We start from the raw sequence: 13,464 nt of genomic DNA on the forward strand, positions 1-13,464 counted from the left end.
ATTTAATTAAACTTAAAATAAAAGTGTGGGGTTCCCTCGGTTATGGATTACCAGCCAAGGTGAAGCTGCCAGTTGCGGTCTGCAGGCTGCCGCAACCTGCTTCACCTTAGCTGACAACAAAAAATGAGGGGGACGCCAGAACATTTTTTGGGGGAAAAAAATGAATTTGTGGCTAAATACACGGCTAAACACCCTTTAGTGCCACATGAAAGGCACTAAAGCGTGCACGATTACAAAATACAGGGGAGTGGGACATTATATATGTCTTTATTATCTATTATCTATCAGCTATCTAATTATCTATCCTGCTACCTATCTATTATCTATCTATCCAGCTATCTATCCCTCTATCTATTATCTACCAATCCAGCTATTATCTATCCAGCTATTTATCTATCTATCCCGCTATCTATCTTTTTAGCTTTTGACTGTATGTAACCCTCCTTTTGCAGTCCGCAAAAAAAAAAAAAAAACAGAAGGCACACGGATGTAAAAATGGACCAAATACGGAACGGATGCGATTGTCACACGGATATACAGTTAGGTCCAGAAATATTTGGACAGTGACACAAGTTTTGTTATTTTAGCTGTTTACAAAAACATGTTCAGAAATACAATTATATATATAATATGGGCTGAAAGTGCACACTCCCAGCTGCAATATGAGAGTTTTCACATCCAAATTGGAGAAAGGGTTTAGGAATCATAGCTCTGTAATGCATAGCCTCCTCTTTTTCAAGGGACCAAAAGTAATTGGACAAGGGACTCTAAGGGCTGCAATTAACTCTGAAGGCGTCTCCCTCGTTAACCTGTAATCAATGAAGTAGTTAAAAGGTCTGGGGTTGATTACAGGTGTGTGGTTTTGCATTTGGAATCAGTTGCTGTGACCAGACAACATGCGGTCTAAGGAACTCTCAATTGAGGTGAAGCAGAACATCCTGAGGTTGAAAAAAAAGAAAAAATCCATCAGAGAGATAGCAGACATGCTTGGAGTAACAAAATCAACAGTCGGGTACATTCCGAGAAAAAAGGAATTGACTGGTGAGCTTGGGAACTCAAAAAAGCCTGGGCGTCCATGGATGACAACAGTGGTGGATGATCGCCGCATACTTTCTTTGGTGAAGAAGAACCCATTCACAACATCAACTGAAGTCCAGAACACTCTCAGTGAAGTAGGTGTATTTGTCTCTAAGTCAACAGTAAAGAGAAGACTCCATGAAAGTAAATACAAAGGGTTCACATCTAGATGCAAACCATTCATCAATTCCAAAAATAGACAGGCCAGAGTTAAATTTGCTGAAAAACACCTCATGAAGCCAGCTCAGTTCTGGAAAAGTATTCTATGGACAGATGAGACCAAGATCAACCTGTACCAGAATGATGGGAAGAAAAAAGTTTGGAGAAGAAAGGGAACGGCACATGATCCAAGGCACACCACATCCTCTGTAAAACATGGTGGAGGCAACGTGATGGCATGGGCATGCATGGCTTTCAATGGCACTGGGTCACTTGTGTTTATTGATGACATAACAGCAGACAAGAGTAGCCGGATGAATTCTGAAGTGTACCAGGATATACTTTCAGCCCAGATTCAGCCAAATGCCGCAAAGTTGATCGGACGGCGCTTCATAGTACAGATGGACAATGACCCCAAGCATACAGCCAAAGCTACCCAGGAGTTCATGAGTGCAAAAAAGTGGAACATTCTGCAATGGCCAAGTCAATCACCAGATCTTAACCCAATTGAGCATGCATTTCACTTGCTCAAATCCAGACTTAAGACGGAAAGACCCACAAACAAGCAAGACCTGAAGGCTGCGGCTGTAAAGGCCTGGCAAAGCATTAAGAAGGAGGAAACCCAGCGTTTGGTGATGTCCATGAGTTCCAGACTTAAGGCAGTGATTGCCTCCAAAGGATTCGCAACAAAATATTGAAACTAAATTTTTTTTTTTGGGTTTGGTTTATTTGTCCAATTACTTTTGACCTCCTAAAATGTGGAGTGTTTGTAAAGAAATGTGTACAATTCCTACAATTTCTATCAGATATTTTTGTTCAAACCTTCAAATTAAACGTTACAATCTGCACTTGAATTCTGTTGTCGAGGTTTCATTTCAAATCCAATGTGGTGGCATGCAGAGCCCAACTCGCGAAAATTGTGTCACTGTCCAAATATTTCTGGACCTAACTGTATATGAGGACCGGAAAAAAACAGGACGGTGAGTGCACCTTAATGTAATTTTTTTTTTTTAGTAAATGTATTGTTAATGACCCTGGTCAAGGGAATGAGTTCTTGTTCCGCTTATATAGATCTCAAAATGCCAATATTCCTTGTTAAATTGATATGTATATACAGTATTTGAATGGGATTTAAAAAATGATGTATCTTTCATTAATGTTACTTCTTCCATGCACAACGGTTCATTCATTAGGACAGCAGTGTCCAGTACTGCAGCTCAGTCACCTAGAAGTTAATGCAACTGAACCCACTACAAAAGGAGCCTACATCTGACACTGCTGTGTTACAGTGAGCCTATTCTTCTGCTGTGTCAAGGTTCTCTGCTGAGTGTCAGGGTTTTCTGCTAGTATTTTGTTTTTCATCCACTAATGGACGCTATTAAAAAAATACAATATTTCATATAAAATGACCATAAAGCTAAACATAATACTATATATAAGATTGCCATATTGTAGACACAGAATAATTAGTGCTTCTTTGACTTGAATACCCCAATATAATAGACAGCATTGCTACTGTTAGATCACACATGGTCCTTAGTGTATTATTTGGACTTTAAGCAACACCTTTTATTTTCCCATTAAATACTAATAGTGCATAGTGATAATAAAAAGACAGACGTACTTATGTTCATCTAATCCTGTCATGTTCATCCAGAGAGGTGGGAAGGATTCAAATTGATAGGTATAAATTAAAATAAGCACCAACATGGTGTAAACTACCACAGACATCCAGAAATATTTTAAAATCCGTCGCCACCATTCATAGTGCACCTAGAAAGTAGGAAATAGACATGAGGCACGAGTCTCAATAGTAAAAACATGCAATGGAGAAAGGACATCCAAATGAAAAAGGTATTACATATGGATAGGAGATTTGTCTAAGGAAATGAACTCATTCCTGAATGATAGCGGTCAGAATTTAAAATGCCAGGGAGCAAAACTGTTTTCTAATCCAGCATCCAAACAGGCTGCTTTCACAAAGGTGAGCACACCCCTCACATCTTTGTAAATATTTTATTAGATCTTTTCATGGGGCAACACTGAAAATATGACACTGATACAATGTAAAGTAGTCATTGTACAGCTTGTATAACATTGTAAATTTGATGTGCCCTTTAAATAACTCAACACACAGCCATTAATGTCTAAACCGTTGGCAACAAAAGTGAGTACACCCCTAAGTGAAAATGGCCAAAGTGATAGTATTTTGTGTGGCCACCATTATTTTCAAGCACTGCCTTAACTCTCTAGGGAATGGAGTTCACTACAGCTTCACAAGAGCCACTGGAATCCTCTTCCATCCTCCATGATGACATCATGGTGTTGATGGATGTTAGAAACCTTGCATTCCTCCACCTTTCCATTTAAGGATGCACCACAAATGCTCAATAGCGTTTAGGTCTGGAGACACGCTTGGCCAGTCCAACATCTATACCCTCAGTTTCTTTAGCAAGGCAGAGGTCATCTTGGTGGGGTGTTTGGAGTCATTAACCCCTTTAGCCCCCAGGCGTTTTGCGTTTTTCTTTTCTTTTCCTCTTTTTCTTCCAAGAGCCATAACTTTTTTTATTTTTCCATCAATCTTGCCATATAAGGGCTTGTTTTTTTGAGGGACGAGTTGTAGTTTTAAATAAAACCATACGTTTTACCAGATAGTGTACTTGAAAACAGCAAAAAAATTTCAAGTGTGGAAAACTGCAAAAACAGTGTGATAGCACAATAGTTTTTGGGATATTTTATTTACCATGTGCATTATATGGTAAAACTGATGTGTCAGTGTAATTCCTGAGGTCGGTGCGAGTTTCGAGACTCCAAATATGAATAGGTTTACTTGTATCTAAAGGGTTAAAAAAAATCACAAGTTTGTCCAAAAAAAGTGGCGCATTTTTCATGATCTACGGCTTAGTGATGGGTTATTTTTTGCGTCTTGAGCTGACATTTTTAACTGTACCATTTTGCACAGATGCTACGTTTTGATCGACTGTTATTGCATTTTGCGCAAAATTTTCGGCGGCCAAAAAACTTAATATTGGCGTTTGGAAATTTTTTGCCTCTACGTAATTTACCGATCAGATTAATTGATTTTATATTTTGATAGATCAGGCATTTCTGAATGCGGCATTACCAAATATGTGTATTTTTTTTAACCCTTTAATTTTTAATGGGGTGAAAGGGGGGTGATTTGAACTTTTAGATTTTTTTTTTTAATTTTTTAAAACTTTTTTTTAACTTTTTTTCTACTAGGTCCCCTAGGGGACTATATGGATCAGCTGTCTGATCTCTTTGCCATATCTCCAGATCACAGCTACAAAGCTGAAAACTGCAGATATGCTGCTTTTCTTTCAATGCCAGCACTATTCCGGCATTGAGAGAAAGTGACTCATGTTAGCTACAGGCGTCATCACATGACCCAGTGCTACCATGGCAACCACCGGAAGTGAAGTGCTCACGTCATGTGACTTCCGATGGGGGCGGGGTAAGTCATCGTTATGACTGCGCGCAGATTTTGGCAGTGAGATGTAAGGGGTTAATAGTAGCGGGTGGAACGGGATTCCACTGTTGAAATCAGCTGATATGTGTGCGGATCGCCGCAGCCTACCCACGGCAGTAGGTGGGGATTAACCTCACACAATCCATGACATGGGTTGCTAAAAGTTTAACATGTTGGAATATTGCATTGCAGCCCAGTTTCTGAAGGGAGGGGATCATACTCTGCTTCAGTATGTCACAGTACATCTTTGCATTCTTGGTTCCCTCAATCAACTGTAGTTCCCCAAAGACGGCAGCATTCATGCAGCCCCAAACCATGATACTCCCACCACAATGTGTGATTGTAGGCACGACACGCTTGTCTTTGCACTCCTCCCTTGGTTGCACCACACTGAGCACTGACAGGGTGACCCCCCCACCCCTTTAACCTCTGCAGCAATGCTGGCAGCACTCATACATCTATTTTGAAAAGATAACCTCTGGATATGACGCTGACCAGGAGCACTCAACTTGTTTAATCGACCATGGCAAGGCCTGATCTGATTGGAGCCTGTCTTGTTAAACCAATGTGTGGTTTTGGCCACCGTGCTACAGCTCAGTTTCATGGTATTGGCAATTTTCATATAGCCTAGGCCATCTTTATGTAGAGCAACAATTATTTTTGCAGATCCTCAGAGACTTCTTTGCCTTGAGTTGCCAAGTTGAACTTCCAGTGACTAGTAAGAGGGAGTATGTGAGCGATAACACCAAATCTATCACACCTGCTCCCCATTCACACCTGAGACCTTGTAAAGGTAATGTGTCACTTGACATCAGGTAGGGAAAATGACTCATTGAGCACAATTTCGCCATTTTCACTTAGGGGTGTACTCACTTTTGTTACCAGAAGTTAATGGCTGTGTTTTGAGTTATTTAAAGTAATTCACCAAAAAAGACATAAATTCAGAAAAAAACTAAAAAAAACTCAACAGAAAAAAAGCCCCTTATGATAAAAGTTGGGGTATCACAGGTGCAGAATACCAATGAGACAACCACTCACAGCCTACCAACTCTTGTGAGTTTTTGAGTTCTTTCTGAATTTATATCCTATTCTGTGAATTATTTTAACTATAGTGTAGGGACTCGTAAGCGTGGGGACCCTCGACGTTTGGGTTACGAGCTTATGTATTTTGGCCAAAATATGGACCAATACCTCACATTTATTATCATTTTATATAATTTTCTATTGCAGAATTTTCAACAGGATGCAGCCAGGCCTTTGGGGTGTCTGTCCTGTGTGTCAAACCACTTATATAGTGCTGGGCAGCCCGCCTGATCTAATAGTAGTACCTGTTTGACTGGCGCCCTATGTATAACCTCATTAGTGTGCATGTTTAATACCAGCAACCACCCCTTCCATGAGTTGGTAAGTTGTGAGTGGTCGTCTCATCGGTATTCTGCACCTGTGCTACCCCCACCTATGTAACAGGGGGCCGGCTGCATCCTGCAAGTGCATTTGCCATTTTGACTTGTGTTGGCTGGTGGTTTTTTCTCTGGTGAGTTTTGTTGAGGGTTTTTTTGAGTTATTTAGAGGGCACATCAAATTTACATGGTTTAAACAAGCCTGACTACTTTATAGTCTTCCCCGAATAAAGATTTTACATTAGAATTAAGAATTTTGATAATGACTGTTCAATTCTGGCAGAGAAAGAAGCAAATTTGTCTGATGAGAAATATTACAAATTAGCTTTTTTTCATGTGTACTATTGATTTATTAAATAGAAATTAAAACAATGGTTACGCTTGAATGAAAACATACAGTTGTACATGAATAGTACCTGATACAGAGCTACGCAGAACAAGAACAACATCATATAGATGATCTTGTACATGACTATTTTCCCTTCAAAACTGACAAAGAAGAACATTCCACCACAGATGTAGATCCAATACTTCACAAACATTGCCATTACTATGTTCCCTAGCACCTTCATAATATCATTTTCATCATCTTCTTCTTCTGTTTTTTCTATTTCTTCTTCTAGAAAAAGCAAAAATAATATCGGAAATAAAAAATAAAAAGAATTATTAAAGAATTACAAAGTAAAACAAATCGCACCTCCCATGGCAGTCACTCATTGATTATCCTCACTGTCAAAAAGTTTTTTGTAATACCTAATCTGTATCTTCTCTATCAGTTTCATTTCACATAACCGTAGTCTTGTCAATCCCATACTTAATGAGATACTTTATAAAATGCTTTGCTCAAATCGAGATATACTAATTTACCTCATTTCCCTGATCCACCCAGTCAGTGATTCCTTCATAGAAGGAAATTAGATTAGTCTGGCATGACTTGTTTACTACAAAACCTTGCTGGCTCTGGTTAGTTACTGTATTCTCATCCAAGTACTTCCATACATGCTGTTTAATAATTGTTCAAAGATCTTTCCTGGTATAAAACTAAAGCCTGCTTTACACGAGACGACCGATTGTGCGATAGCACGATCGATCGTACCCGCCCCCGTCTTTTTTGTGTCACGGGCAATTAGTTGCCCGTGGCGCACAAACTCGTTTAACCCCCGTCACACGTACTTACCTTCCGGATGACCTCGCTGTGGGCGACGAACGTCCACTTCCTGGAGTGGGAGGGACGTTCGGCGTCACAGCGATGTCACACGGCAGCCGGCCAATAGAAGCGGAGGGGCGGAGATGAGCAGGATGTAAACATCCCGCCCAACTCCTTCCTTCCATTTAGCCATTGGGTGCCGCGGGAGGCAGGTAAAGCTGCTGTTCATCTTTCCCGTGGTGTCACACGGAGCAACGTGTGATGCCACGGAAACGATGAACAACCGCCGCCATTTTAATTAAACAATTTTATGAAACCTAGTGACGAGTACACGACTCACGATTTGTGAGTGATACTGCGTCGCTAGGAGGTGTTACACAAGACGACGTCGTGTACGATGCCGGATGTGCGTCACGAAAACCGTGACCCCGACGATGCATCGCTCGATCAGTCGTCTCGTGTAAAGCACGCTTAAGGCTCACTGGCCTGTAATTTCCTTACTCCATCTTCTTCACTTTTTGAAGATAAGGACATTTGTCCTTCTCCAATCTTCTGGGACTTTTCCAATTCTCCAGGAATTTTCAAAGATTCTGACTAGTGGTTCTGCAATTTCCTCTATCTATCTCATTCAATACCCTAGGATGTAATTCTCCTGGATCAGCAGGTATAAATTAATTGAAATTAGCTATGTGTTCCCTCACCATGTTTCTGTTTATAGATAATGTGGATTATTTTATTCCTTTGACAGTACAGTGAAAATCAGTTAAAGTTACATTTGCTTTCTTAGAGAACACAGATGCAAAATAGGAATTTAAAAGTTTAGTCTTCTCAACATCATTTTTGACCACTTCACACTTTTCATCATGTAAAAATCCTATAGCCTCTTTGACTTTTCTTTTGTTTTTGACAAATAGCTAAAGAAACATAATACCAAATCTAATCTGATGATCACTCTATTTTGCATCTTTCTGTCCTTGTGAATTTCTAGCATACTGGAACAATGCCCTATAAAGAAGTTTAACAAAATCAAACCTTCTGGATTACTGAATATCAGATTGTTTTCCTACCTTTTTCTTGGCTCCCAACTTTTATTTCTGATAATGTTGCTTCTTGTGCTTTTAACATTTTTTGCTCTGTAAGGTGTTGTCTCAACAAAAGCCAGAAAGTAACATTGAAGAGTATCTATATCAAATAAATACAAAAAAAGAGATATTTAACATTTTTTTATATGAATCATAGATTATTCTCATTTGCCATTTTGCAACTTGTGAAGGGTAAAAGACAAATATGCTCTATGAGCAGTGATGAAGAACAAGAGACTAGGGATGGGTGAACCCCCCCCCCCAAGGTTCGGGATACTCGCCCGAACGTTTTGTAAAGTTCGCGTTTGGGTTCTGATAGAACGCGAACTTGAGTCCGAACCCCGAACTTGGACTTTACAGTTATGTGATGAGGCAGGGGGGGGGGCTGTAAAATAAAGAATACAGTTAATAATAAACATTGTCATTATACTTACAGGTCCCGCAATGTGTCCTGCAGACTCTGTCTCCTGCCGCTTCTCCTTCAGAGTACGATCATTGCTGTGCCGCCCGGTAACCAATGGACCTTTCGTGATGTCATAGCATGTGACCAGTCATGTGTGTATTGTCTCATTGGCTACAGACTGGTCACATGGCTATAACGTCATGCTTGGTCCTGTCAGTGCATCTTGCCAGTATGTGGTGCTCGCCCGAGCATCTCAGTACTTAGTATACTCGGCGAGTGCCGTGTACCGGCGAGATGCTCATGAACATGCTTGGCTCCCCGTCCCTGCATGTTGGCACTCTTTACAGAGTCAGCCCACATGCAGGGATTGGCTGCCACAGCCGGAGAAACGCGGCGCCAGGAATCAAGTGCAAGTGATCGGAAATCACCGTCGCTATAGTAACCCGCCCGTCAGGTTACTATGGCAACGGTGGCAGCGGTGACATCACCGCTTACCAACCCGCAGCTTCTGCTCACTCATTGAGTTATTACACAGCAAAGGGGAGCAGAAGCGTTCTTCCTCCCCTGTGCTGTATGATATAGCAGAGCTGCATGGGTTGAAGAAGAAAGAAGACAGAAGACCAGGATCATGGAGGGGTGAGAGAGAGTAATAAACATGGAGTTCCTGAGTGTTTCTGTGTATTTATTTCTAATAAAGTATTTTTTTCTCTGTGTGGTGTCTTTTTTTTAACCTTTTATTGGAGATTCTTAATGGCCGGGTCAAACTTGCCTGACATTAAGAAAATCTGGCTTAATACTAGCTGGTAAAACAAAGCTGGTATTAACGCCTTATTACCCAGCGTGCCACTCGGCACCAGGGCCGCTGGAAGAGTTGGATACAGTTCCAAAAGATGGCGCTTCTATGAACGCGACATTTTCTGGGGCGGCTGCAGACTGCAATTTGCAGCGGGGGGCCCAAAAAGCTTGAGACAACCTGCGCTGCGGATTCCAATCCCCAGTTGCCTAGTTGTACCTGGCTGGACACAAAAATGGGGCGAAGCCCATGTTGTTGTTTTTTTTTTAATTATTTCATGAAATTCCTGACATAATTAAAAAAACGGCTTCCTTATATTTTTGGTTCCCATCCAGGTACACATAGGCAGCTGGGGGTTGGGGGCAGCCCGTACCTGCCTCCTGTACCTGGCTAGCATACAAAAATATGGCGAAGCCCACATCATTTTCTTCTTAGTTTTTTGGCAAAAAAAAAAGGCTTCCCTGGATTTTCTATTGAAGGTAACACCAAGAAGTGGGGGTTAGCAGCCAGTAGCTGCTTGGATTACCCTTAGCTAGCAATACAAAAAATGCAGCGGGAACCCACACATTTTTTTAAATTATTTTTTTAAATAGCTAAAAAAAAAATGGGCTTCCCTGTAGTTTGATTGCCTGACATCACAGTACTGTAAAAATAAATAAATCATTAAAAAAAATTATGTAGCACTCCGCGGAATTTTTGATTCTCAGCGTAGATAAAGCAGACGGCTACGGGCTGCAACCACCATCTGCCTGGCATTACCTTGGCTGGCAATCAAAATATAGGGAAGCCCATTAATTTTTTTGTATTTAAAAAAATAATAAAAAAAAGATGCGTGGGCTCCCGCCTTATTTTGATCGCCAGTCAGGTAAAGCCAGGCAGCTGGGGGCTGGGATTCTCGGCAGCCCGCAGCCGCCCCTGGAAATGGCGCATTGTTTCTTTGCGCCATTTACAGGTGCTTTACCCGGCTCGTCCAGCGGCCATGATGGCAGTGGCTCGCTGGGTAATACAGGGGTTAACCCCAGCTTTGTATTCTCAGATGGTACTAAGCCCGAAATTCATGGTGTCACGCCAAATTAAACATGGCCACCATGAATTTCTAGGAAACACTAAAAAAAACACAACACAGAGAAAATGTTTTTATTAGAAATAAAACAAAAACATTTAGAGATTCTATCTTTATTATAAAAAAAATCCTTAGTCCGACGTAATCCACAGGGACAGCCATGTCAGCTTCATCACTGTGCACAGACACAGTCTATACACAGTGAGAAGCAAAACGCAATGTCAACTCTGCTTCATCACTGTGCACAGACACAGTTTATACACAGTGAGAAGCACAGAGAGCCATGTCAGGTCTGCTACATCGCTCTGGACAGAGCGATGAAGCAGACGCTGACAGTGAGGGGATGATTGCACTTGCGTCTTGCATTGCATCACCCCACTCTCCCGACAGCAGCGCTTCAACTGTGGAAATACATACAGCTGACCCGCTGCCGTCGGGAGATTGTGCGCCGTGATGCGATGACACTCGCATCACGGTGCACCAGGACCTTTGATGACGTCATACTCACGTGACCAGTCTGTAGCCAATGAGGTAAGACAACATTCACACGTGACTGGTCACATGGATATGACGTCACAGTCATGGCAGGTCCTTTTAGCCAGAGGTGCTTACCGGATGGCACATTATTGATCGGACAGACGCAGAAGCCGAAGCACTGGGAGGCAGAGTTTGCAGGACGCGTCGCGGGACCTGTAAGTATGATCACAATGTTTTTTTAATAACGTGCTTTTTTTTTTTTTAACAGCCCCTGGACCCGAACTGTAACACAAACTGTAACACGAACGTCCCAGAAAGCTCGAGTTCAGGGTCGTGTGTACGAACACCATGTGTTCGGTACGGACCCCAAACTTTACACTTCGGGTTTGCCCATCCCTACAACAAACAATAAATAATGGAGTCTAAATAGTGTGTAAATATCATGAGCAGACACAGCTGTCACAACTATTTTAATAACGGAAGCCATTGTGTTAATATGAACATAGACTTAGGCCAAGGCATCATGGCATTACTGTACAACTACGTGCCCGTGAAGACAGATTGTGATATTTTATAACTTTGAATGTAATGTATGTCTAGTAGATTGCATGACATTGAATATGTACATGAAACAGTCTGTAATAAATCTGGACCTAATACTTGCTCTGGCAAATACTATGGATATTTTACATAAAACTACACTACAATCCTGCAAGAAATTGCAAGAAATTGCAGTAAAACACATCACATGTAATATGTTGCTGTGAAGTAGTGGCATAAGTAGGACTTTTTTTTTAACTTAGAAACTCCAGAAGTGCATACAATATATTGCAGTTCACATCCTATTATTATTTGTATATTTAAAATTGTCTCTACAGGTAGATGAAAAAATGTTTATGCAAATTGTTCACCTTTGATGCCAGTTCATCTGGATTCCTATGTTCAAGAAGTCCTGAAATATTTTTAAGTTCTGTTAACTCTATGCTCCAAATGTATTGTAAAGTTATCAATAAATTGCCATAGATAACCATAAAGGGTGAACTAAGCATAGCATATTTCCTTCTATCACGAATCATCCAGAGGGCGCAAGACCAGATTAGCAATACAAAGGTTAACCAGCTGTGATATGTAATACTCCAGGCCTTAAAAAAAAAAGAAAAAAAATACATGTTATTGAATCAGGAAGCCGTGAACAAATAAACCCAATTTCAACTTTGTATAATTAAGTATAGACCACCCAAGAGAAGCACGGTTGCTCAGAGGTTATCATTGAAGTCTTGCAGCACTGGGGTCCTTGGTTGAAATTCCACCAAGGACAAAATCTGCAAGGAATTTGTATGTGTGGGTTACACTCTATAGTCTAAATACTGATAGGGAAGATTTCTCTTATAAACATATAATATTTAATCCCATTTACAAATCCTAAAATATGCATTGTCAGCACTTCTATGGAAGGCAAATTAGACATAATTTCACACAAAACTCCAAAAATGGGCCGGACAAAATTGTTGACACCTTTCCAAAATAGTGGGTAAACAACTTTGTTTCAAGCATGCGATTCTCGTTCAAATTCACCTGTGGCAAGTAACAGCTGTGGGCAATATGAAAATCACACATAAAACCAGATAAAAGGGGAGAAGCTGGCTTAATTTTTGCATTGTGTGTTTATGTATGCCACACTAAGCATGGAAAACAAAAAGAGAAGAGATCTCTCTGAGGACTTGAGAACCAAAATTGTTGAAAAATAACAATCTCAAGGTTACAAGTCCATCTCGATGTTCCTTTGTCCATGGTGCGCAACATCAAAAAGAGATTTACAACACATGGCACTGTAGCTAATCTGCCTGGACGTTGACAGCAAAGAAAAAGTGATGAAATGTTGCAATGCAGGATAGTCTGAATAGTGGATAAACAGCCACAATCCAGTTCCAAAGAAATTCAATCTGTTCTGCAGGCTCAGGGTGCTTCAGGGTCAGCCCGAACTATCTGTCAACATTTGAATTAAATGAAATGCTATGGGAGGAGAGCCAGGAAGACCCCACTGCTGACACAGGGACATAAAAAAGGTAGACTGAAGTTTGCCAAAATGTACTATAATAAGCCAAAAAAGCGTGGTAAAGCGTGTTGTGCACAGATGAAACCAATGTAGAGCTTTTTGGTAAAGAACATCATTCTTTACTGAAAACGGAATGATGCCAACAAAGAAAAGAACACAGTACCTACAGTAATATTTGGTGGAGGTTCAAAGATGTTTGTGGGTCTTGTTGCTGCCTCTGGCACTGGGTACCTTGACTGTGTGCAAGGCATCATGTAATCTGAAGAGTACCAAAAGTTGGGTTTGTGTCTTAGATCATGGGTCTTTCAGCAGGACAA

The 13,464-nt window shown here is 40.8% G+C and overlaps 1 protein-coding gene across 13 annotated transcripts in view; it reads right to left on the minus strand.

Moving 5' to 3' along the window:
• The window catches only part of PIEZO2 (piezo type mechanosensitive ion channel component 2), a 630,266-nt gene that overhangs the window by 241,572 nt on the left and 375,230 nt on the right, over positions 1 to 13,464 (minus strand). For all 13 annotated transcript variants that reach the window (XM_075314549.1, XM_075314558.1, XM_075314555.1 and 10 more), the window contains 4 exons: positions 12,003 to 12,233; positions 8,341 to 8,455; positions 6,543 to 6,745; positions 2,861 to 3,009 (listed from right to left, as the gene is read on the minus strand). In XM_075314549.1, coding sequence (XP_075170664.1) covers positions 2,861 to 3,009; positions 6,543 to 6,745; positions 8,341 to 8,455; positions 12,003 to 12,233 — 698 coding nt within the window. The remainder of the gene's footprint in view (positions 1 to 2,860; positions 3,010 to 6,542; positions 6,746 to 8,340; positions 8,456 to 12,002; positions 12,234 to 13,464) is intronic.

The sequence above is a fragment of the Anomaloglossus baeobatrachus genome, chromosome 6 (genome assembly GCF_048569485.1).
Source record: "Anomaloglossus baeobatrachus isolate aAnoBae1 chromosome 6, aAnoBae1.hap1, whole genome shotgun sequence".
Lineage (NCBI taxonomy): Eukaryota > Metazoa > Chordata > Amphibia > Anura > Aromobatidae > Anomaloglossus > Anomaloglossus baeobatrachus.